This window comes from Eptesicus fuscus, chromosome 7 (assembly GCF_027574615.1).
Source record: "Eptesicus fuscus isolate TK198812 chromosome 7, DD_ASM_mEF_20220401, whole genome shotgun sequence".
In the NCBI taxonomy this organism is placed as follows: Eukaryota; Metazoa; Chordata; class Mammalia; order Chiroptera; family Vespertilionidae; genus Eptesicus; species Eptesicus fuscus.
In genome coordinates this window covers 98,121,769-98,145,787 of record NC_072479.1, presented here as the reverse complement: position 1 = coordinate 98,145,787, position 24,019 = coordinate 98,121,769, and the positions used below count along the sequence as shown (strand labels likewise).

At 50.9% G+C, this 24,019-nt stretch overlaps 1 protein-coding gene across 3 annotated transcripts in view; it reads left to right on the top strand.

The window, feature by feature from the left end:
- The window catches only part of LARGE1 (LARGE xylosyl- and glucuronyltransferase 1), a 437,563-nt gene that overhangs the window by 341,563 nt on the left and 71,981 nt on the right, over positions 1–24,019 (top strand). For 2 of the 3 annotated variants that reach the window (XM_008144698.3, XM_054719464.1), the window contains exon 7: positions 15,199–15,303. The exons of the other annotated variant lie outside the window; for it this stretch is intronic. In XM_008144698.3, coding sequence (XP_008142920.2) covers positions 15,199–15,303 — 105 coding nt within the window. The remainder of the gene's footprint in view (positions 1–15,198; positions 15,304–24,019) is intronic. 3 annotated transcript variants of the gene reach the window in all.

Here is a 24,019-nt window from a genome sequence, read left to right as displayed (position 1 = left end):
CATTCATTACACTTCATAGATGTCCATTAAATGTTTATTGAATTTAAGAATGGAAATTGCATCCCGAAAGGTTGTTAGGAGCTACTTGCTTAGGTATGTGAGTCTTCAAATCCTTCGTGATGCTGTACAAGGGACTCTCTGTGAAGGACAAAGGTGACACCCTTTGTTTGGCACCAGTGCCTACAAAACTCCCCAGATTACAATGATGCAGGTACAGGCTCTTCTGTCTACCCATGTTTTATAAGTAGGGGACATTTATTTGACTTGATCAGCTCTCCTCTACCCAGTCTTTCTTTCCAGCCCCTTTTGGCTTCTTGATTCTCACCTGTAAATTACTCCACGTCTACAAAAGGTGGCTGGACGGCTTGTTGAGTTCTGGTGGCTCCGAGCGGCAGCTGCCCCCACGTAGCAGCTCTTTAAAATGATTCATCGTGAGGAGCCTTCTACCTGGGTTACGGGTCACCGTCAGTCAGAGCTTGCATAAGCGGGATGGAATTAGAATCTCTCGTGGGCTCAAAGGTTGCGTTTACAGCAGGTCCTTCTGTTTCTCTGATGCCTTTCATTCAAGGACACTTCACTAGAAAGTTAATTGAAATGGAAAACATCAGCACAAAACCAAAAAGCAAAACAAAGGGCTTTATGAGAAGGTTAGGAGTATTCCACACTTGGGGTAAGCATTGATTTAGAAATCACAGGCAACCCGAAAACGTTGTGTTTGAAAACTATTAAGACAATGGTAAGTCCAAAGAAATGTGGAAAGTGCCCCCACAAGTGGGGAGTATTGATTCAGCCAATGAGTTCAGTCAGAGTCCTTAGATTCCATGGGAGACTTGGGCACAGATGGATGGGTGTCCAGGTCTCACGCAGCCATGAGATGATGGACAGCCATGGAATCCTGGGCTGTCAGGACTCGTTGCGGCCTTTGGGGTTGGCTGGTGGAGTCGTTTCATGAAGAGGGAGGTCCAGGACCACTGGGCCGGGCCTGGAGCTCAGGTGCCTTGCGGCTTATTTCTAATACCGTCGGTAGTGATTGCTCAGACTGTCTCAGTGCTGGCCATAACATAGGGGGACATGCATACACAAATCATCGCCGGGCGACAGGAGAATGGCTGTAAACGGAGGTGTGACAGAGCCGCAGCCTTTGCTTTGAGTTAGAGCCCGCCGATTAGAGCTGCGTCTCATTTTTCTCACAGCGCCTGCACCCGGAACGCTATTTCCAGTTTTCGTTATTTAAAGCAGAGTTCGCATTTAAAGATGTTGTTCAAGCACAGGGATGCGGAAGGCGACTCGATTTTTACTGCCTTTCCGCGTTGTCTTTTTTTGTTTTTTCTTTTCGCAACTTACCATTATCAAATCTTTCTCAAGAATTCAATGCAGTTTTCAGAGGAATCACTCTCTTTTCCCATTCACAATGAGTCAATTTACATAATATTTACTTAGCATGTTTAATTGCAACAACAGGACATGGCATCAACAGGCCTGGGCACAGGTGGGTGGGAACGGGTGTGTAGACCCCCTACTAGAGACCGTTTCCTACTGAGCTTTGTTCTGTGTGCTGGCGCATCCCTCCATATAAAAACACTCCTGGGAAGAAAGCAAGGATTGCCAGCAGGCCCTCCGTATACTGCACTCCATTCCCTTCCCTTTTGGTCCCAGGAAAGAAAGAGGGTGAACTGGTCCGGTGTTACAGAGATGACAGACCTCTGTCCAACGCACTGGTAGTGTTTACTATGCAGTTCTTACTGCTCTGTCTAGGGCTGGTACGGTGTCTTAGTCCATTTGGGCTGCTATAACAGAAGACCATAGACCGGTGGCTTATAGACAATACATTTATGTGTCACGGTTATGGAGGCTGGAAAGTCCAAGGTCAAGGTACCAACAGACTTGATACCTGCCGGGGACCTGTCTTTTGGCCCACAGATGGCCATCTTCTCGCTGTGCCCTCGCCTGGCAGAAGGGGCACGGGGGCACTCTGGACTTGAGCTCATTGAGATGGTAATCATGTTGGGTAAGAAATGAGAATGGGAAAGCTGTAGCCATCTTCAAGGGCTTCTCACTTGAACTTCTAAACCCGGGCTGAGGGAGTGCGTCGTTTTTATGCAGTTCTGCTTGTCCACCTAAGATGGGCTTTCTTTCCCGCCTTTGACGGCTCCAAAATGTGATTCTGACAGATCCACCACGTGGCCAGACGCCCTCCCACCCAGTTCATTCTCAGGCAGCATTGAGCCCTAAAGAGGAGCAAAGGACATCCCAGGGCAACTTACTCCTGCCAATCAATACTAAATCAGTGACCTTCTCCAGATCAAGCCTGCGGCAACTGCTTTTTCCCGCGGCCAGCTCACTGGGACAGGTGTGCAGGAGCCCCCCCCAGACCGCTTCCTGAAGGCTTCAGCATCATAGCCTCCTCTTCATCTGCCACTTTTTCTTCTTTCCCTGGCATTCCTCGGAGCAAGGGACAATGTCCTTCCTCCTCAAATGTCACCTCAGCTCTGCTTTTCCTTCCCCCCTTCATCTTCTCTCGTTAGCCCTCCATCCCATCACCAGCTCTCTCGCCATGCACTACTTTTCATGGCATCTCTCAGCACCATTTGGCAACTCTCTTCGTGGTCTAGCTGCCCTAGAATGAACGCGCCAATGAGACAGAGGCTTGTTTTATTGGCTTTGTTGTTGGTGTTTATGACTCAGAGCCTAGAACAGACGGGGCCTGGCACATACTCGTTTCTCAATAAATAACTGTTGGAAGAATGAGTGAGTGGATGAACGAACAAATGGATGGATGAGAACATTTAGATTGCAATGCAGTCTCTGTCTCCCTGTTAAAAATAACGGCTTAGTGGTCGTCTACACACACATGCCGCCCCCTTCTCCCCCACCCCCACAGCTATCTCCCACCACTGCCCAGTCATCTCTGTGGCTTTGCCAGACCAAATTAGTTTCTACCTTGAACTTGGAAGCCTCCATGTAGTCTCCATCAGAAAGGAAATCAACACTATTAAACGACAAGGTCTTGTTCATTGTCATGGTTGGTGATTTAGTGCCCTGCCAAGAGCAGACAATTAGCCGCCTGTTATGGGTGGGTTGCCCTTGGCTTGCCAAGAGCGGACCTAACCTAGGACAGTGGCGAGCTGGCTCGGAGAGAGTGGCTTCGCCAGCAGAACCCAGCAGCTTTCCCCCTGTGGTGTGTGTGGCGTGTTTGCTGTTCAGCCTTTGGGGGTGTAGGTGAGAAAAGCCTGCTGTCAGGGCCTCCAGGAAGCCAGGGTCCATCCTTACGCCCCATTCCAGCTCTCGTTTCAGCAGCCTTTACTTTCAGGTTGATACTGAGTGGTGAGAACCACCGTTTTGTTAAGAACCAAGGATTCTGGTCTCCACTCAGCTGTGAGACCTTGAGAATGTCACCTCCCCTCGCTGTGTCTCATCTCCAACCATTGTACCAGGGAGAGTTTGCACTAGATGATTTCCAAGGTGTTTTCTGGGTGTAATATATATCTCCTCATCTGAGGACATGTATTTGATTTTTTTTTTTATTTTTTAGAGAGAGAGGAAGGAAGAAGAAGAGAGAAAGAGAGAAACATTGATGTGAGAGTGAAACATCGATCAGTTGGCTCCTCCCTCGACCAGGGATTGAACCCACAACCGGGGTAGGTGCCCTGACCAGGAATAGAACTGGCAACCTTTCGATGTATAGGACGATGAGCCACCCTGCCAGGGCATCCAGATGTAGTATTTTAAGACCTTGTATTTGTATGGTGTTCTGATGTCTTGAATTCTGCTCTTTCTTAGCACGCCCCCGTTATACCACACGTTTCAGTCTATCTGTTTGGTCATGTGCTTTGTCTCCTGATGAAACCACAGTCTTCCTGAGAGGGTGGACCGTCTTATCTATGGGTGTGTCACCCAGAGTCCAACACAGTGCCCAGTACTTGTATATTCGTTGAACAATACGACCTCCCTTTTTTCTTGCACTTGGTTATCTGTTGATGGATTGTAAATGTGCAGTGAAATGCCCCAGAAGACAGGTAATTTGTCTAAATTAATAAACCAGCCATGCATAAGTTCTCAGAATCAGATCACTTCTCCGTGCCACCTCTAACACCTCTTAGGTATATAAAACTTCTTTGAGCCCTGGCCAGTTTGGTCAGTGGTTAGAGAGTCGGCCTGTGGACCAAAGGGTCACGGGTTCCAATCCTGGTCAAGGGCACGTACCTTGTTGCAGGCTCCCCAGCCCTGGTAGGCAACTAATCGATGTGTCTCTCTCGTGTCCATGTTTCTCTTTCTCTCTCTCCTCCCACTCTCTCTAGAAATCAAGGGAAAAACATATCTTCGGGTGAGGATAAAGAAAATAACAATAAAAAAACTTTTTTAAATCCCCTCTCTTCTCCTAGTATCTTTGCTCCCAGAAAAACAACCCTGGGCTTTGGGGTCGGACTCGAATCCCAGCTCTATCATGTTATTACTTGGCTGTGCAAAGCTGGGCTGTTCCATGGCATCTCTGGGTCTCGGGTTTCTTACCTGTCAGGGGAATAAGGATACTAACCTTCAAGGTTGATCACAGAATTAAGTGGCCTCCGGCACAGTGCCTGGCAGGGACTAAGTTGATGTTAGCTGTTCCCGATGTGCTCATCGCACATGGAGAACCCCCTCACGCTGGGCCCTGACCCACAAGGCCCCATTCTGCCAGCGTCAGCCTCATCTGCCCTCCATCTTCTCCTTGGTCTGTGTCAGTCCCACTGGCCTTTAGTTCCTTGAGAGGTTTGGGGTTGTGTGTTTTTTTTTTCCTCCTGATACTAAGCAAATCTCCAGTCCTCTGAGGACACCACGTGGGTGTCCCTTAACTCATTGCAGCTCGGACGCTGCTGCCTGGAGTTGGTACAGGCAACACAGGCTTTAAGGGCTCAATCCCACAAGACTTCCAGGTTACCCACAATTCTCTTCTACTTGGCTATAAAGTTAGGGGTTTCCCCAGCATCCCTCCTCAGGTAGGTAATTTGCTAGATCAACTCATAGAACTGGGGAAAGTACTTTTACTTGCTGGTAGTGGTTTATTTATCTTTATAAAGGATACAACGCAGGGACCAGATGGAAGAGACGCATAGGTATGGCGGTGAGGGGATGCGTGGAGCTTTCGTACCCTCTGTGGGCCCCCACCGTCCCAGAACCTTCATGTGTGCACGTCAGTCCTCCGAGCGCCGTTGTTTAGTGGTCTTAGTTGTTTAGGTGAAACCTGTCAGCGGGTTTTATCATGGTTGGCCATTGCTGGTGAACTCAGTCTCCAGTCCCTCCCCTCTCTCCCCTGAGGGTGGGGCCTGGGGTGAACGCTCCAGCTTCTCATCCTGGCCACCAGCCCCGTCTGAAGCTGCCTGGAGTCCTGCCCAGACCTGCCTCGTTAGGACAGAAGGTGCTCTTACACGTCAGGAAATTCAGTGACTTTAGGAACTCTGCGCCGGGGGTGGGACCAGGGACAAATACTGAACGTCTTTCTGTGACATCACGGGCCTCGTCCTCCTCACGCTTCCCACTCTGTTAGCACACTCTGTTCCCCCTGCCCTGACACTCTTCCCGTCTTCTGTCAGATCTCAATTTACCCTCACGTCCTCAGACAGCCTCCTTAGCTGGCCCCCCTTTCCTGGACCCTGCTGTCACGCTGGGCCTCTCCCTCCCAGCCCTTTCAGGGTCACATCCCACACCCGGGAGTGCCACTGTCACTCTCCTCACCCTGTGTCATGGGCTGAGTCACGTCCCCCAAGTTCATCGATTGGAGTCCAAATCCCCAACACTTCAGAATGCGTATTTGGTGATGGGGTCTTTAGAAAGATTAAGATAAATTGAGGTCATTAGGATGGGCCCTCAGCTGATATGACTGGTGGACTTGGAAGAAGAGGAGATTAGGACACAAATAGAAACAGACACGATGAGAAGACAGCATCTACAAGCCAAGGAGAGAGGCCTCAGCAGAAGCAACCCAGCCAGCACCTTGATCTCAGACTCGTCAGAATGGAGAGAAGATGTATTTCTGATGTTTCAGGGCCTCTCTGCCCCACCCCCACCCCCCACCCTGGTCTGTGGTTGTGATACTTGTTACAGCAGCCCTCGCTGACTAATTTCTACGAGGCTGCAAGCTCCTCCGAGGGCAGGGGCTACCTCAGGGTTCATTCCTCATTGCATCCCAGCAGCCCAACATGGAGCTCGGCTCTCATCTGTATTCAATGCGTGCGTTGAGCGGAGGATGACAGGGAGTCTTGAAGAATGGAAGTTTCATGGACCCTGTGCTGAGCAGTCCCAGGCCGGTAATTCTTTATCCGTTAGCATCTCTGGTTTGAACTTCCTCCCTGCCCTTCCTCACTGAATGAGTACTACCATGTCTATAATCTGCCCAGCAACCAGACTTAAGAGTATAAAGAGATTTTGTGATTAAGCTTCCTGACTCCTCAGCCATGCAGGGGCCTCCCTGGTCACCTCCACCTTCTAGGCTGTGTTTCAGAGAATGAAGTTTGTTCAGCGTCTGGCCTCTGCATAATAGAGCATCGATGCGCAATAATGGTGTAATCTAAGAAATGCTATAAGGAAGGAAGATGAAGTGATAGCTACATAAGACCCAGAAATGCTTGGCACTAATGATTATATTCAACGTTGGCCCGTAGTTTACAGTTTACAGTATTGCATGTCACTCTTCAAACAACCTTCTCATGAAAATAGGGTGCATTTTGTCATCATCAGTTTTAAAGGAAGAAAAGCTAGAGCTCCCAACTCCAGTCGTGTCGGCCCACACGGCACGGGTAGCAATTGGGAAGTGGGAACATGAATGTGGACCTGGGATCCTGCAGGCGCGCGCTGTGTCTGCGACCCCCAGTAGAGGATTAGACCATTGCTCACGGGCGCTGCTATTACAGGTTCAAAGGGGTGTCTGTGATCGAAGTCACTGAAAGATGCCGACAGATTGTGTTTTTTAAGAAAAGGCAGATCCGAGAAGTCCCGGGAGGGAGGTTGGGGCTGGATGCAGGCCAGCTCCGCGCCCCTGGAGGTGTCCTCTGGGAGGTGCCCACAGCCGCCTGGCCCAGAAGTCACGTGATAACAGCAGCTTAGGAAGAGAGCCGTGCGGCTGACTCTGCCCGTTTTCCTTTTTCCTTTTTCCTGTTTCCTATTTCCAAAGACAGAGATCACAGGGGAAGGAAGAGAGAAATCCTTGTTTGAGATTGAGCGGGAGTTTTTGTGCCATCAATTATGTTAACGTGGGCCCACTCGGGGCTGACTTGGGGGGGGCGGGGCGTACAGGTGGCAGGGGACCTGTTCGTATGTCTTGGCAGATGGAATTGTTATCTGGGCTCGGACTGCCGTTTTTTCTGAGCCTCGGGCCTCCCTTTCCTGTTCTCCCTGGACGCCCTGGGTGGGACGAGTTCTCAGCGCAGTGCCCTGGGATTAGCTGAAGGGAATTAGACTCCTCGGTGGGAGCAAGGGCTCTGCACTGTCCTGCGCCCCAGCCTGTAGCCCAGGTGGAGTGCAGGAAGGGACAGATATGTCGGATACTCAGATACATTAGAACCAGCCTTTCTACCAGCCTCTCGTGTCCTTCGGAGCCTGGCCCGCAGTGGTACCCGCCTTCCCCTGGGGAGAGAAATGCGACTGCAAATTATTCCTGACCTTGCGTGTCAGGGCGAAAACATGGGCGTTTGCAACAGAGAGAGCTGAACACAAGCCCCAGCTCTGTGGTTCCCAGACATCTGCCCTTGACAGATGCCTGTCCCTCCCTACCCTATTGTCCTTCTGAAAGATGGAGGTAAGCAGGGTACCCACCTCGTGGGGGGTGTCAGGCCCTCTGAGAGCATGCATCCCCGGGCCGGGGCAGAGTGCTCGCAAAGAGAGGGCTGGGCTGGGAAAACCAGGCTCCTGTTCCAGGACCAGAACGTACACACACACACACACACACACACACACACACACGTGTGCGGACAGTCCGTGAGGAGGACGGTGAGAAAACCGTCGTTGGCCTAAATGAAGAGATCTCAGTCCTTTTGGGAGGTCATCAGATCTCCTCTGCCCCAAGCAGAATGCCCTGCCACAGCCTGCCTGCTGGTGACCTCCACTCCCCAGGTCCCCGACCCCGCTGTGCGTCAGAATTAATGGGGATTCCTTTGCAAAAAAAGAATCCCCAGGCCTGACCCTGGGAGGATCCTCTTCAGTTTGGGGTGCTGCCTGGAAGTTCGGCGGCCAAACCATTTGAGAAGCTCCCTGGAGAGATCGTGAAATCCAGGAGGCGGGGCCTGGGTCTGCTCCCTTCGCTGCTGTGTCTCCAGCAGTTGGCACTGAGCCTGGTGCACAGTGGGACCTCGGGGAACACCTGCTGAGATGTGCAGCCTCTTCCAGAACAATCCCAGCGCTTAGAAGCTTCCCCAGAAAGGCGGCTCACGTCTGTGTCGGTGAACTCTAACGGCGACTTAAGGTCTGGCTCATAATAAGCCCAAATCTATCTTCCTTTCATCTTCACTCATTCGACCTAATTCCGCCTTCATGATTGACACAGATTCTGATTCCTCTCCGAAGGGATTGACCCTCAGCTATGGAGGTCGGCAAGGGTGGGTATTTATCTCCGGATGAAATCCAGGCAGGCTGAGCAATGGATGCACTTACCTCACCAAGTAACTGAAACCCCAGGAAACAAAAGGATGGGCGAAGGGACCTGCTTAGCCAGAGCGCCTGGACTCCATCTCAAGGGCATGCCATGTGAACTTGGGGCGCACAAACCTGGTTACGAGTCCCAGGTCTGAAACAGCTACTGTACCCTTCTGCAGAGGAGGGACGGAGGGACTAACGTTGACCCGAGATTGCATCCACCGTAAAACTAGGTAAGAGTCATCCTTACGTCTAAGGGGGGAAGAGAGCCCCGTGGGAGACGCTCACGTGTGGGAAAAACCCCGAGCAGCGGGGCCCAGCGCTTCGCTGATGGTGTGTGTTCCTAAACCCCTGCTCCCCTCTCGGGGCGTCCCCTGTGCAAGGGGCAGCTCCAGAATAATCATTGAGACCTTCACACCTCCTAGGAGCTTCCGTGACCCCAGAGGGCATTCGCTGGAGCTGTGAGAAGTGCAAGTTCAGAAACAGTCTTATTCAGCCCATTCAGGACTGTGGAAATTTGCCCTTTCGTGTTACATCTTCTCCAGAGATGTTTTATTATCCAGCACCCACTAGCCTGGGGCACCAGAGGAGCGATTCTTTCAGGATGTTTAGTAAATGGTCATGTGATACTACATGGTTCCCTTATTATAGCCACCCTGCACTCAGGCGTGCATTGAATGATACCATTAAGCTTTTCTGTGTTAAAGCAGCTGATTACAATAAACATGAGGTTGGAAGGGCATCGTTGCTTTCTTTGCTGATGGTCAGGACAGCCCCTGGGTATAACACTGTAATACCCACCTGCCAGTGTAGGCACAGCTGATTTGATGGGCAGTCGTGATTGGCAGTCTCTCTCTCTGCACCCAGGACCTGGGGATGGGAGAAAGGCGACAGCTCTGGAAGCATCCGATCGGCGCTACAACTACCTGCTCCTGGTGTTCACCTGGAGAGGTTGTCTAGGGTGCATCCACCTCCACCCCATTTCGACACACTCCACCAGTTCAGTGGGCTGGAATGGTGATTTTTAGATGATATTTGTTTTTCATTAAACAATCCATTCAGCCCTAGCTGGTTTGGCTCAGTGGAAAGAGCGTCAGCCTGCGGACTGAAGGGTCCTGAGTTTGATTCTGGTCTAGGGCACATGCGTGGGTTGCAGGCTCAATCCCCAGTAGGGGTCGTGCAGGAGGCAGCCAATCAATGATTCTCTCTCATCATTGATGTTTCTCTCTCTCTCACTCTCCCTTCCTCTCTGAAATCAATAAACAAATATATAATTTTTAAAAATAAAAATAAAATAAACAATCCATTCATCTATTATCCATCCATCCATACTGTACTGGGTCCCAAGCACATTAAGCTTTTTAACCAAGGAATAAAATCATCAACTTTCCCTTGAAAAGTATTTCTCCGGCTGGGTAAGCTGAGTTGAGTAGCAAGGAGCACCCCGAGGGAAAGGTGGCCAAGTACAAACCTCCTGAGGGAACCTAGGAAAGAGATATGGGGGGAGGGTGGACATGGTAGAGCGAGGGAGGAGGTGATGAGAGATAGTAGGTAAAATCTGTTGGGTTTGTTCCCGGCGAGGATGTGGAGATCGAGGAGAGCACGTTGTCAAGATGACTACAGGTTCCCAGCTTCAGTGACAGGTGACAAGATCGACCTGGATGCTGCCAATCACACAATAAGCAGCGTCACTGTTGTTTAGGGGGAGGAGATTATGGGTTCGGTTTTGGTCGGTTTGAATCGAATGTCACCGTGAAACAGCCAAGTGATGATGGTGAGCGGATAGTTGGATTTAAGAGTGAGAATCACTGGAAAGTAGCCTGAGCTGGGGATGGAGATGGGTGGTTACCTCCCTCTGAGGGGTGTTTGAAGCCATTGGGGTAGCTCCCATCATCCGGGGATCTAGGGATAAAATGTAGAGCAAGAAGAGGGGGCCAGGGCCAGGAGTTGGGGAGCACTGGCATTAAAGGGAGGTCCCCTGGAAGAAGTAAGGCCATGTCCAGAGGCAGGAAAACAAGCAAGAAAGCTGGCATCACAGAAGCTAAAGGCCTCACAAAGGTCCACGGGAGGTGGGGGAGCAGCGCCAGCAGGGGTGTTGGGGGATCACGTGGCCACATTTTGCAGATTCCATCTGTGCAGTGTTACAGAAGAGAGAGTTCGCCCCCTCGGCTCTCGCAGAGCCAAGCACTGGACACCGAGAATCAAGGTGGAGAAATGTTGGCTACGTGATCGATGGATGGCGCCACCCAGGAGAACAGGAAGCTAAGGCTCAAAAGCCGGAACTCCCCGAGGCGTGTAGGTTACAGATTCTATAGGGCAAAACCACAAGACGTCACGAGTTAGGGGCTTGTGTCATGCGTGGAGCTGATTGGTCAGAGGTGAGGTGAGGATAGAGAATCATTTCTTCAGGTCTTGAGGACAGTTCGGAGGTCTGTTCCTGTGTCCTTGTGTCTCGTCCCATGGGAAGGGAGCCCGGGAGTCGTTCCACCTTAGGGCTCAGGAGCTGAAACATAACTTAGGCCTTAGGTGAGGATGTGATCTTTAGCCTGCCAGCGTTTTGGACTGTGTGACCATGTGACCAGTGTATGTCTGAGTGCGGGGTGGCCATAATAAGGGAAACCCATCGCTTCACACTACCACTTACTAAGCATCCTGTCTTCTGCTGTCTCTGGAGTTGCTGACTGTCTAGGCCAGTGGTCGGCAAACTCCTTAGTCAACAGAGCCAAACATCAACAGGACAACGACTGAAATTTCTTTTGAGAGCCAAATTTTTTAAACTTAAACTTCTTCTAATGCCACTTCTTCAAAACAGACTCACCCAGGCCGTGGTATTTTGTGGAAGAGCCATTCTCAAGGGACCAAAGAGCCGCATGTGGCGTGCAAGCCGCAGTTTGCCAACCGCTGGTCTAGGGTAGGGGAGAGGCTAGATCTTGGGGTGGAGAGCGGGGAGAGGGAAAGAGAGATGATTTCTAGAGCTAGGATTTAAAACGGTTTGGCTCAGTGGATAGAGTATAGGCCTGCGGTCTGAGGGGTCCCGGGTTCGATTCCAGTCAGAGGCACATGCCCAGGTTGCAGGCTTGATCCCCAGTAGGGGGTGTGCAGGAGGCAGCCGATCAACGATTCTCTCTCATCATTGATGTTTCTATCTCTTTCTCCCTCTCCCTCCCTCTCTGAAATCAATAAAAAAAATATTTTTAAAAAACCTAAATTTGATCTGCCATAAGGACTTCCCATTTCACAGCTAGTGACAGCACTTGAATGGGACGACATTAGAACAATGACTAACAAAGAAGAGAAACGCCTTTAGGGGGACATCTACCCTGAGCCAGGCACCGCATATGTGATCTCATTTGATCCCCGCCACCCTTAGTGGTGGGCAGGAGATCGTTTCTGTTCTTGCCTCTATAATGACATTGAGGCTCAGGGAGGTTATACCTTGGTCAGGCCATACAGAACTGGAGCCAGAACCCTCTTTTGTCGGGGTTAAACACCCTTTCTCTGATGGACGACGCTGCCTTCCTCCTACCTGGCCGGTGAATGCGCAGCCTGCCCTTTCCACACCTCGTGTGCCACCTGGAAGCATCACCGATCCCTCCTCCTGGGCCTCACCTCCGACCTGCAGGAACCCTGCCGGGAGCCAGAGCTGAGGGAGGAGAAGGAGGAGGAGGAGGAGTCCCCAACCTGGAGCCATCCGTCTGCTGGCTGGTGACACGACACCAGGGCCCAGCGGAATAGCAAGCTTGTTCGCTCTTGTCTGGCTGTTAGTGGTGATGTATGAATAAGCAAAGAAGACAGCTTCATTTTCATAAGTTAACTTGTGCCTGGAGTAAGGAACACGGGGAGCAGTGCACTTCATCATAACCGCAGGGCCGCTCGGAGAACAATGACAGAGCCTTTCCTGTTAGTCACGGTGCTTTGTTGTAATGATTCCTGAGATGAGATGATGGTGAGGATGCTGAGAGGCAGAGGGAGGGAGGCAGCTCACAGGAACCCGGGTCCTCTCCCCAAGAGGCTCCTGGGAGGAGGCTGCCTCTGGGTGGCTGTCAGGCCCAGGGTGTGTCTGCATCATCCAGGTTGAGGTGTAGACACGGACCTCTGCAGACCCGGTTGTGGCTGCCAAGTGGCTGATGAGCTGGGATGTGGCGGAGCTGTGAGAGAGGACCTGTCCCATCTGCCCTGTAACTGGGGGAGGGCGGAGGGAAGACCGAGGGACTCTCCGCCTAGATAGGTGTTGCGAGGCAGCACCATTAACAGAAAAGTTTTAGGGGAGACTTGGGAGCTTGGAAGTCTGTGTGAAGGGGAAGGGCAGGGGGGCCGGCAACGCAGGACAGAAGGTGGTAGATGACTGTGGCCAAGATGCGGAACGGGGATCGCCCACCTTCCCCCACAGACTCAGTCATCCAGGCCCTCCCCTCTCCGTGTCTCTGTCACCGCAGGTACCGCGCAGCTTCATAATTGTTCATCTGTCTCCTCCTCCAGCTGCCTGTAGAGCAAGGGCTAGATTTGTTTGTCTGGATTCCTTAGTATTTTGTGCCGTGTCTGACACAGCAAACTCTCAATCGATAATCAACTGAACCAACGTCGAGGTGGCATAGGGATCATGTCAGCTAAGGGAGGGAGGAGACGGCTGAGGCTGCCCAAGACTGAAGCCAAGCAGACAGAGCAGTATATAGAGCAGGGAATTCTGGGTGTGATGGTAAGAGTCAATACCTACTGAACATTTTACTACTTTCTAGGCATTGTCAGTGGTGATGTGTGTCCATTCTGAGCACATGGCACCTTCATCATGCCCCCCAAAAAATTGTAGCATCAACCCGGGGACACCAGGAATTATGAGCCAGCCCCCCAAGGACCCCACATTGCCTTGTGACACAGCCTCTGGGCTCTCTGATGAGGTCGCAGCGTGAGGACTGGGCACACAGCTCTCTCCGCCGAGGGCGCCGTGCCCTCCAGATCTGAGTGTTCGGCACCGGCAGCCCGGGCTTGTCGCGTGTGGAATGGAGGGCTCTCGGCTCCCTGGATCGGTGCGGTGTGTTTCTGGGGGATCCTACAAGTTTTGAACGCGAGCATGCGGAATGACAAAGTGGGTGATAGTATTTTTCCCTGCCTCTAATTTATGTATTTGTGCTGGGGTGTTGATTCAGATAGGAGCTCAATAAATTGATCAAATAAATTACAGCAAACCCACACGGCATCGTTTCAGGGAGCTGTCACCTCACTGAGGAGGCTCTCTATCACCCAGCGCCGTGTTCTGGGGGAGCCGCTGCTCTCCTTCCAGCGGGGGGGGGGGGGGGACTTCCGTGCGGTCAGGAAGGTCTTCATTCCTCAGGTCGGCCAACAGCGTAAGGATGTTAATTCCAGGAGGCCTTCGTTAGCCATAGAAGACCGTGCGTATTAGACCTTCAGCCTTTATTTAGGCTTTCTAAGCCTCAGTTTCTCTTTGTATAAGATGTGGATTTATGCCCTAGCCAGTTTGACTCACTGGATAGAATGTCTGCCTACAGACTGAAGGATCCCGGGTTCAATTCTGGTCAAAGTCATGTACCTCGGTTGCAGGCTCGATCCCCAGCCCTGGTCAGGCCTTTATGGGGCGGGGGGGGGGGGGGGTAGACAACAAACCCATATGTCTCTCTCACATCGATGTTTCTCTCTCTGTCTCTCTCCCTCCCTTCCACTCTCTCTAAAAGTCATTGGAAAAATATCCTCGGGTGAGGGTTAACAACAACAACAAAAACGATATGGATTTATAATTTCTGTTATAAACCTAGGGTGTCAGGCAAATAGAGAGGTAGATGCCGGTTGCATCACTAGCTGTGCAAACCTCAGCCCATGTGAGCCTCAGTTTCCTAGTCTGTAAAATGGTGTTGATTCTAAGAAAACACCTTGGCGTGCACGATCAGGTTGTCAGTGGAAGGCAGTTGGGTCTGATGCCTGACTGACCCTACTTACAGGGCTCAGGGATTTGCTCTGGGGGCAGAGAAGCAATTGTTCCTGCATAAAACACTCCTGAGTTGATGTCACATCGGCATGAGGCTGGCGGACGGTGAGAGTAAAATCACTGTGAGAAGGTGGCCAAGAGGTGGCTCTGCTCTGTGGGTCCCATCTCATTAAACAAGGCTCGCTTCTTCCTCTGATGTGAGGAAATGATCCCTACTCAGGCCCAGGCCAGCGAGTTAGTATATAATGGGAAACATTAGGACTGGAACACTTGAAGCATAGTATGTCAATAACTGTGTGTTGCAAGAGGTAAGGGATGGATGGATGGATGGATGGATGGATGGATGGATGGTCGGTCTGGGATTCTGGCTTTTTTGCATATGAACTGTGTGGCCTTGGGCAACTTAACTAGCAACTCTGGGCAGCCTCCATTTTTCCTCCATAAAATGGGGATACAAAAAATAGATGGGCTGCCTGCGTGTGAGAATTAAATAGGTTAGCACAAGTCAAGCACTTAGGTCAGAGCCTGGCAGCGGATAAAAAGTCCGAATGATGAAAGCTCCTGCCACGATTTGCCGTTACCCTGCCTCCTGTTCCGCACTCGCTGACCCCCGGCTCGGCCTCTTTGAAGACCTTTGCATTCTCTGTCCCTCACAGGCCAGCAGGTCCTGGGCTTGGTGGAGAACCAGAGCGACTGGTACCTGGGGAACCTGTGGAAGAATCACCGCCCGTGGCCCGCCCTTGGAAGGGGCTACAATACAGGTAGGTCATGAGGGGCGGGGAGGGAGGGGCGGGGTTGCAAAGGGCCATGTGAGGACTCGTGCTCCCTCCTGGGGGAGAAGTGGTGAGCCACAGCACAGGTGAAGCCGCCTGGTGGCCTGGGAGCCTTCCAGCCCTTTCTCAGTGCTGCCCCTACAGGCCAAGTAACTGTGGGACCATGGTGTCTGTGGGAGCCTCACCACAAAGCCCCTGACCTTCAGGGCAGATGCTGGGCCTTTATGAGGGTGCCCTGTGGGTGTCTTGGCTCCGTTGGTATAGACTAGAGATCACTCTGCAGTGACAAGTCCAGCGTCTCAGTTTCTTCACACAACAGAACCCTATCTTCCTCGCTCACAGGCCATGTCTGTGTTAGGTGGGTGGGACCAGTGCCACCGTCAGCATTCGGGGTTCACCTGGATGGGGACCAGCTGGCACAGGGAGCAGAGTAGCAGGTGACCCATTGGCTCTGAAAGCGTCTGGTCAGATGTGATGGGCTCTCTGCTGATAGGTCGTTGGCTACAGCATGTCGCGTGGCCATGCCCACCTTCACAGGGTGTAACCTGGCCACGTGCCCGGAGGAGGAAAGGCAGAAATGTTAGGTAATGGGTGCCAGGAATGCCACAGCCGTTAAACACCATGTGTCTGAAATCAAGCCCATTCTTCTCCCCTGTTGCTAGTCCCCAGTTTGCGTCTCCTCTTTTCTTTCTATCTGTTAATAGTATCGTTCATGCTCTCATTCATTCTTTGTTCACTTGCTGTCTGTTGAATGCTTCCTGTGCACTAGGCCCAGCGCTGTGGGGGCCAGACACAGCCTGGGACCTCATGGAGCATGTAATCCAGGAAGCCAGAGATCTGTCTTTGAAGCACTCTGCCAGTGTCTGTCTTTGAAACACTCTGGATCCTTCTGCCTCCTCCCCTCCATCTTCTTTGCCGCTGCTTTGGGCCCCTGTTCTCAGAGGAGGCAGACCCGGGACCTGTGCCACGACTAGAACTTGGAGGTCAGGGAGCAGTCCGGTGGGGCAGGCCAGCTGGGTCCTGGCCTCTGAGACCAGCTGTCCTGGGTTGGGACCAGTGTCCTCGGGGGATGGCGCCACCTGGAGGTGATGGGTGAAACTGTCCTGGAGGCTCTAGTGGGGAGGACCAAAGAGTTCACTCTGAGAGCCCAGGGTCCAGCTCTAGAGAGGTCAAACACAGGATCCCAGAGGCCAAAGGAAAAAGGAGGAGAATCAAGCTTCCAGAGGTGAGAGTTCAGAGATGGGGTCAGAGTCGGGGTCAAAGCGGGACTAGGGCGAGGAAAGAAAGGTCCAGAGCCGATGTCCTGAGCAGCAGAGGTGGCAGTTAGGGAGCCCTGTTTGAAGGCCTTCCTTCCACGTGGGGGACGTTCCTTTGCTGACATTTGCCACAATAACCACGCACGCCTCCCTGTCTCATTTTCCCCTAGCACCTCCCAGGTGTTAGTGATAGCCTGAATTTTCACCACCTGCCCCTTCATCTACCTCCTGGAGGCCCCCTGGCTGTGCCGGGTTAACCCTGGAGTTGCAGGGGGGTGAGGGATTCTGGGGAGTCCCTGAGAGGAGTGGAGGTGGGAGGGGACCCACGGGGCTCAGAGCAGCGGCTCTCTGTAGCCGGTGGGGAGGATTGCAGTACTTTGTTAATGGTGAGGGCAGTGCCCTGCACACCAGCTGGGCCCTGGCCAGGCATGGTGCCAGGTGCTTCGTAGGTGTTAATCTCATTTGATCCGCACACTAACCCCAGGAGGCAGGTGCTATTCTTATCTCTATTTCATAAGCTGCAAGCGAAAGCTTAGACAGTGGACGGATAACTAAGGGGCCTGCGGTGTTAATGACGAGCTAAAACTTCCCAGCATGAACTTGCGTGGTTTCCGGATCAAGAATCCTTTTTGAAAATGCAGAATCCTCCCCTCTGCCCTTGAAGGGTCTCGCCGGGGCTTGGCAAGGAACCTGCCCTGGAAGAAGCATCCAGGAAGTTTCTGGAGCAGACGGTCCAGGAGTCTGCCTCTGTCTTGCCTTCCAGCCAGCCCTCCCAAGGCCTCTGTGCTTGGTGCACGACGCCGGGCCTTTTAGGAACCACAGTGGGCAAGTTGCCAAACTCCAGTTTCTCTTTTTGAGGGTGACACTCTGACCTGGACGTTGTCAAACTGTCAGAGGTCCGAGCCTCCTCCTGGACACGGGTGCCACTTTTCTGAATCAGAGCGCCTGTTTGTAACGTCAGCGTTCAGGCCCTCACCCAGAGAGAGTGGATCTGAATCTCTAGCGATGAGGCCAGGCAGCTGTTCTGTTAAACACGTCCCCTCCATGGCTCCGATGCGTGTGAACGTTTGAGAATCTCGTGTAGACTTTTATTGCCGTTTGCACATCAAGCTCCAATTGGACTTGAGTTCAACTGAAAAGCCCCATGAATGACGAGTCGGCCAAAGGGTCCCCATTCTGGACGTCGGTAGGAGATTTATTGCGCCCGAAGCACAGGCTTTCTATTTATCTCTGGTGAGTTGTATCTGATTTAGGCCAATCTTTGCATCATTTTATTTGACCCCATTTTAGTTCTCTGCTCAGGGTCATGCACAAAAATAACGAAAACGCCTTGTTTATCCAGTGGCCATGTCCCATTTTTGTAACATGTTTTGAACGCCTCTTTTACAGTCCTGGGATAAAATACATAGATTACCTATATTATTACACTATCTACATATATAATTTTTTAAAAAATCAATCTAGTGGCCTGACTATAATATAAAGAAGAAATTAAAGGAAATTAATCTATATATATATAAAAGGCTAATATGTAGAGTGTCCCCTCGGGAGTTCAACCAGGAGACCAGGAGATCAATTGCTCACTACAATGTGTGCTGAGCACCAGGGGGCGGCACGGAACGAAGGAAGGCCCTGGCCGGCAGCTGGAAGGCTCCGATCAGCCCTGATTGCTGGCCAGGCCTAGGACCCTACCAGTGCACAAATTTTGTGCACTGGGCCTCTAGTCTATACTAATAATAGAGGAATGTGCAAATTGTCCGGGACACAGTAACAGTAACGACCAAACAGCAGACTGCATGGGGTGACAAGGCCAGCAGAGGGGTTAGTGAGGGACGACCAAATGACTGAACAGCAGGCTGTGTGGAGTGACCAGGCCGGCAGGGGGGTTAGTGAGGGACAACCAAACAACTGAACAGCAGGCTGTGTGGGGCGACCAGGCTGGCAGGGGGGTTAGTGAGGGATGACCAAATGACTGAACAGCAGGCTGCCTGTGGCAACCAGGCTGGTGGGGCTAAGGGGGGGGCAGTTGGGGGCAACCAGGCCAGCAGGGGGGGGCAGTAAGGGGTGACCAGGCCAGTAGGAGGGGCAAGTTGGGGGCAACCAGGCTGGAGGGGGGGCAGTTAGGGGCGACCAGGCCGGCAGGGGGCAGTTGGGGATGACCAGGCCATAGGGGGGGCAGTGAGGGGTGACCAGGCCACAGGGTGGGCAGTGAGGGATGATCAGGCCAGCAGGGGGTCAGTTAGGGTCGATCAGGCAGGCAGGCAGGTGAGCAGTTAGGAGCCAGCAGTCCCGGATTGTAAGAGGGATGTCCCGGATTGGAGAGGGTGCAGGCTGGGCTGAGGGGACCCACCCCCCGTGCATGAATTTCGTGCACGGGGCCTCTAGTTTACTATCCTATATAATAAAAGAGAAACATGTAAATTAACCATACCTCTGCTACACTCACCAGCCAATCAGGAGTGAGTATGCAAATTAACCTGACAAAGATGGCGGGGTAATTTGCATACACAGGTGCTGGGCAGAGAGCAGACGGGGGGAGCTGGTGGAGAGTAGAGCGGCTTGGGGAACTTGGCTCCCCAAGCCGCCAGACAGCAGAGAGGGATAGCTGGCGGCTTGGAGGACTTGGCAGAGCGGGAAGCCGTGGGACAGAGACAGAGCAGGAAGGGAAAAACCAAGAGTGGGGTAAGCACCAGGAATTCTGGGAATAGTAGTTCTGGTGGCAGACGGGTCTCCTAGACACTAGAGTAAAGTGAGCCTAGAGCAAGTTACTGTTGCGGTGGGGGATGGAGGGAACGCAAAGGTGAGAGACATAAGTAAAATCAGAGTGTCTAGGAAAAATTAAAGGGAAGATATCCTAAAACTTCCAGGAAATCTCCACCAATGAAGCAAAGAAAAATGCCTCTATTCTGTGAGCAACAAACCAAACTGGGTTGGGGTCTCAGACAATTCGCTCATATGATTGCAAAGACAGACAGAAACTCCCGGATTGGAGAGGGCTCCCCTGAGGGCTTCCAGATTGGAGAGGATGCAGGTCGGGCTGAGGGACCCATCCCCCATGCACAAATCTTCATGCACCGGGCTCCTACTAAAATAATATTGACTTCAGCATATAATTGCTCAGGCTTGGCACCTGTAGAACACCTAGTGAGGTGGTCAGAGGCTACCATGCTGGTGTTCGGGACAGACTACATTAATATATTTTTACAACAATCCATATCCATATTTTTTTGTAAAAGATTAAATAGTCTAGAAATGCAGTGACGTTCAGGAGCTGTGGTTTGTGAGAGTCTATTTTTAAATTCTCAGGAAATGTGAGATCTGATTATTAAGCACGGCAACTATTAAAAGTCAAATTATATAAACTTGCCAGTAAATGATTTTAAAAACAAAGTTAATAAATACTCAACACTCATTACTTCCTAGTCATATTACTATTATCAGTACTTTTAAGGTTATTACATCTGCTGTATCTGTATGGTGGGAATACTGTGGAATGATGAGCTACTGCACATCTCTCCCAGCTCCATTCAGTGACATTGCATTAGTAGCTTAAAATCTGCCATGGTGGGAGTATTTACACCATAGAAATTGGCAGATGCTATAAATCAGGGCTTTTCTTTCTTTCTTTTCAGAAATCCAATTGTTAAACATTTACCAGCATACCACTGAAATATAGCAATATATGAGATCGCCTCCCCCATCACTTTCTCCAAACTTAAATACTGTAGCAGTTTGCAGTATATTCTTGACTTTCCTCTTTCCACATATGTAATTATCTATTTCTCACTATATATGCATCTCCTTTTTCATTGTCACATGTGCTTTTTACTTCAAAACAAAATGTTAAGTATCTCTCTACATTGGTACATAAAGTTGTATTTTCTTCTTCTTAAGGACTGTGCATAGTTTTTCTATTTGCTGAATGTACCATAATTTCTTTTATTTCCTATTAATCGGTATTTCAGTTCCTAGGTTCTCCCTCTACCTATTATAAACCACACCACACATAAACATCCTTTATATTCATATTTGTTGGCTTATGCAAGTATTTATACACAATGGAGTCTAAGAAGTGGTACTGATCTAACAAATATTATAGATATTAAAATTTTTTTGTAGGCTAGAAAATACCAAATGTGTCACGGGTCAGGTAGATAAAAATTTTAAGCAATATTTATTAATTAAATATTAATTACATTTTAATCAATTACATTTTGATTAAAATTTAATATTTATTTAAAAGAACTAATATTTTAAAAAGTAAACCACTTCAAAACTAAACAGGGTTGTGTGGATATGTGTGTGTGTTGTGTGTTTGTTTTCTGTACTGGGAATAGTCTGTAAATTGCAAAGAATCGGTTTGGAACCTGCTATGGATTGAATTATGTTCCTCCAAAGTGCATATGTTGAAGCCTTACCCCACAGTGTGATGGTATTTGGAGGGGGAGCCATTTGGGGTAATTAGGTTTAGATGAGGTCATGAGGATGTGGACCTCATGATGGGATTAGTGCCCTTTGAAGAAGAGACACCATCAGAGAAATGGCTCTCTCTCTCTCTCTCTCTCTCTCTCTCTCTCTCTCTCTCTGCCATATGAGCTCTGGGTATGTGATAACGTGGGCCCCTTCCCATGCTCCAACTCCCCCTCTTACCCTGTGGGGGTATACTGAAGGCCCAAGTGCTATGGGACCAACCCTGGGAACCTGGCCAGCTCCTCACTCAGAAATAGCCAAAGAGAAGCAGCTTTTAGATGTGAGCCCGGACTATAAACAACTGCAGAGACAGCTCGTGTTTTGGTCTCACGCAGCTTGTGCCCCAGCAAGTGCCCCCACAGCGCGCCCTGTCTGCTTTGTCTCCTGCGCTGGGAAAGCCTGTGTGGTGGGGAACGTCACCGGCCGGCCACCACCCGTGTGCACGGCAGTCCTCGTAAACCCTGGTCTTTCCCAGCCAGGCCTCCGGGTTATTTCTGAGAAACTGGCGACACGCTGAGATTTGTTTTCAAACCTCGGCTCTTTGCATTGCATGAGCACACGCTGAGAGGGTAGTCTTCCAGCCAGGAAGGGAGCCCTCAATGAGAGCCACCACACCAGGCCCTGGAACTTAGATTGACAGCCTCCAGAACCGTGAGAAAATAATTTCTGTTGCTTACACTCACCCAGTCTGTGTCCTTTGGTTACTGAACCACCTAACGCAGAAACCTCACTTCAGCTTTTGTTGATGTAGGCAGATGATCTCTGCCTAAAAGGGCCAGCCAGGCCTTGGAAGCCATGCAGCCCGGGCCAGGGCCGGGTGAAGCTGAGCCCTTTCCTTGCTATGGGCCACTCTCCCTGGCTCTCGCACTTCAGCCCTAGGACTAGATGAATTGCATGGCTTGTCCGTGGGTGCAAAGGAAAGCCATTTCCTGAAAATGTCTCTGCCCCCCTCTGCTGACCCGTGCAAGGTCAGTGATTGTGTTCACTCTGGCCTTAGCATAGCAAGAGCTAAGGAGCGTGACCCCCATCCAGATACCTGTGCGGCTGGTTCCGCTTGCAGTGAAAGGGAATGAAGGGGGGAGATGATCCTAAATCTTCCTGCCATAAAGAACATAATCTGGCCTTCATTCAGTGCACGGATTCTTTGAAGACTCTTGTACGATGAGAAGAGGCATCTGGTTTCGGGAGGTCTCTCAAGGTCACGGTGCCCATCTCTTAGGTTTGACTTGTGCGTTCATGTGCATTAGCTCACGTAATCCCCACTTTCCAGAGGAGCCCATGGAGGTGCAGAGAGGCTAATTGATGTCAGCAGTTAGCAGAGGCAGTAAATGACAGAGCCCAGTGGGTAAGCCTAGTCCCAGTCCCTTCTTGGGGCCTCAGTGCTTGAGGTTGGTAGCGAGGCTGCTGAGACCTGCCCTGGGGGGAATTTGTCCAGGCCCTTCCCCCCACCCCCATACACACACACACACACACATAGGACTAGACAGCTGTGCCCCGTCTTATAACCTGGTGCCATCCATGAATTGTGTTAATATCACCAGCTCACATTCACTCGGCATTTACTCTATGCCAAGCCCTATGCTAAGTATCCATGCTTTTATCTCTTAAGTGCCGCTTACAATTTATATTTTTTCAAGTATGGTGGACATTCAATATTATCTTATTATATTAGTTTCAGGTATACAGAATAGTGGTTAGACCTTTATATAATTTACAAAGTGATCCCGCTGATAAGTCTGGTACCCACTGGCACCATGCCCCAAAACAAATACCATATGATTTCATGTATATGTGGAATCTAAAGAACAAACAAGTGAGCAAACAGAACAGAAACAGAATCATAGATACAGAGAACAAACTGAGGGTTGCCAGATTTGGTGGGGCGCGGGTGATGAGATTGAGGCGCAGAGGGTGGCAGAGAAGGGCAGACAGTGGACCTGGGCACGTCAGAGGCATTCCCAAAGCATTAGTCTCCGTAAATGGGGGGTGGGGATGTAGGGTGAAAGCAGCGTAGTAGGCTGAGCTCTGCGTACCTCCATGGATGTTGGTGCAATGCATGCGTTTCCTTGGAGCGTGTGAACGAGTGAAAGATGAAAAGATGCATACTGTGCCCTGACTGGTGTGGCTCAGTGGTTAGAGTGTCTGCCTGTGTACCAAAGGTTCCCAGGTACCATTCCGGTCAAGGGTACATACCTTGATTTTTCAATCCCAGGCCCCAGTCGCAGCGTGTGCAGGAGGCAACCAATCAATGTGTCTCTCACGTGGATGTTTCTCTCTCCCCTCTCTTTTTCTCTCCCCCACCCCCTACTTTCCACTCTTTCTGAAAAAAATCAACAGAAAACATATCCTCAGGTGAGGATTAAAAAAAGGTGCCCTTCCGTGTGGGCTCTCTCTGTTTAAGTGGAAATTGCAAAAAGCTCCTTGCCCTTTCTGCGGTCATTAGCTCAGCGCTCGGTCAGGCTCCAGCGCACGTTCAACTGGTCCGAATTGCTCGGCCAGCCAAGCCACCTCGCCCTTCTTGGTAAGCAAATGAGACATCATCTCGCGCAGTGAAGCGTCCAGCCAGACAGGGAGGGGGAGGCAGGCTTGTTATTCATGAAACATTAAATGCTCCACGCCAGGCGAGCTGGTCAGCAGACCTGACTTCCATGGGGGAGGAGTTATTTCTCAGCACCTGATGGGAAGCCCTCAGGGCTCCGGGCCCCCAGGCAGGCGGGGGCCTCCTCTGTGCTTGCACAGACGGCTGGCTTCTCCACGCATTGTGATCTGCTCCGTTTTGCTCAGTGGTGATTTAAGACCAAAGTCTTGGACTCTTTGTATTTTCCCCCTGAACAACTGCAGAAAACGCCTTGTTCTTACTGGAAGAGACAGCGGGAGAGTCGTTAATAACTAACGCTTTGACTGCAGTGGCCTGGGCGTGGCCGGAACGTCCTTGTTCCGTGTCTGTGATCTCCTCTTTCTGATGGACTGCCTGGGAA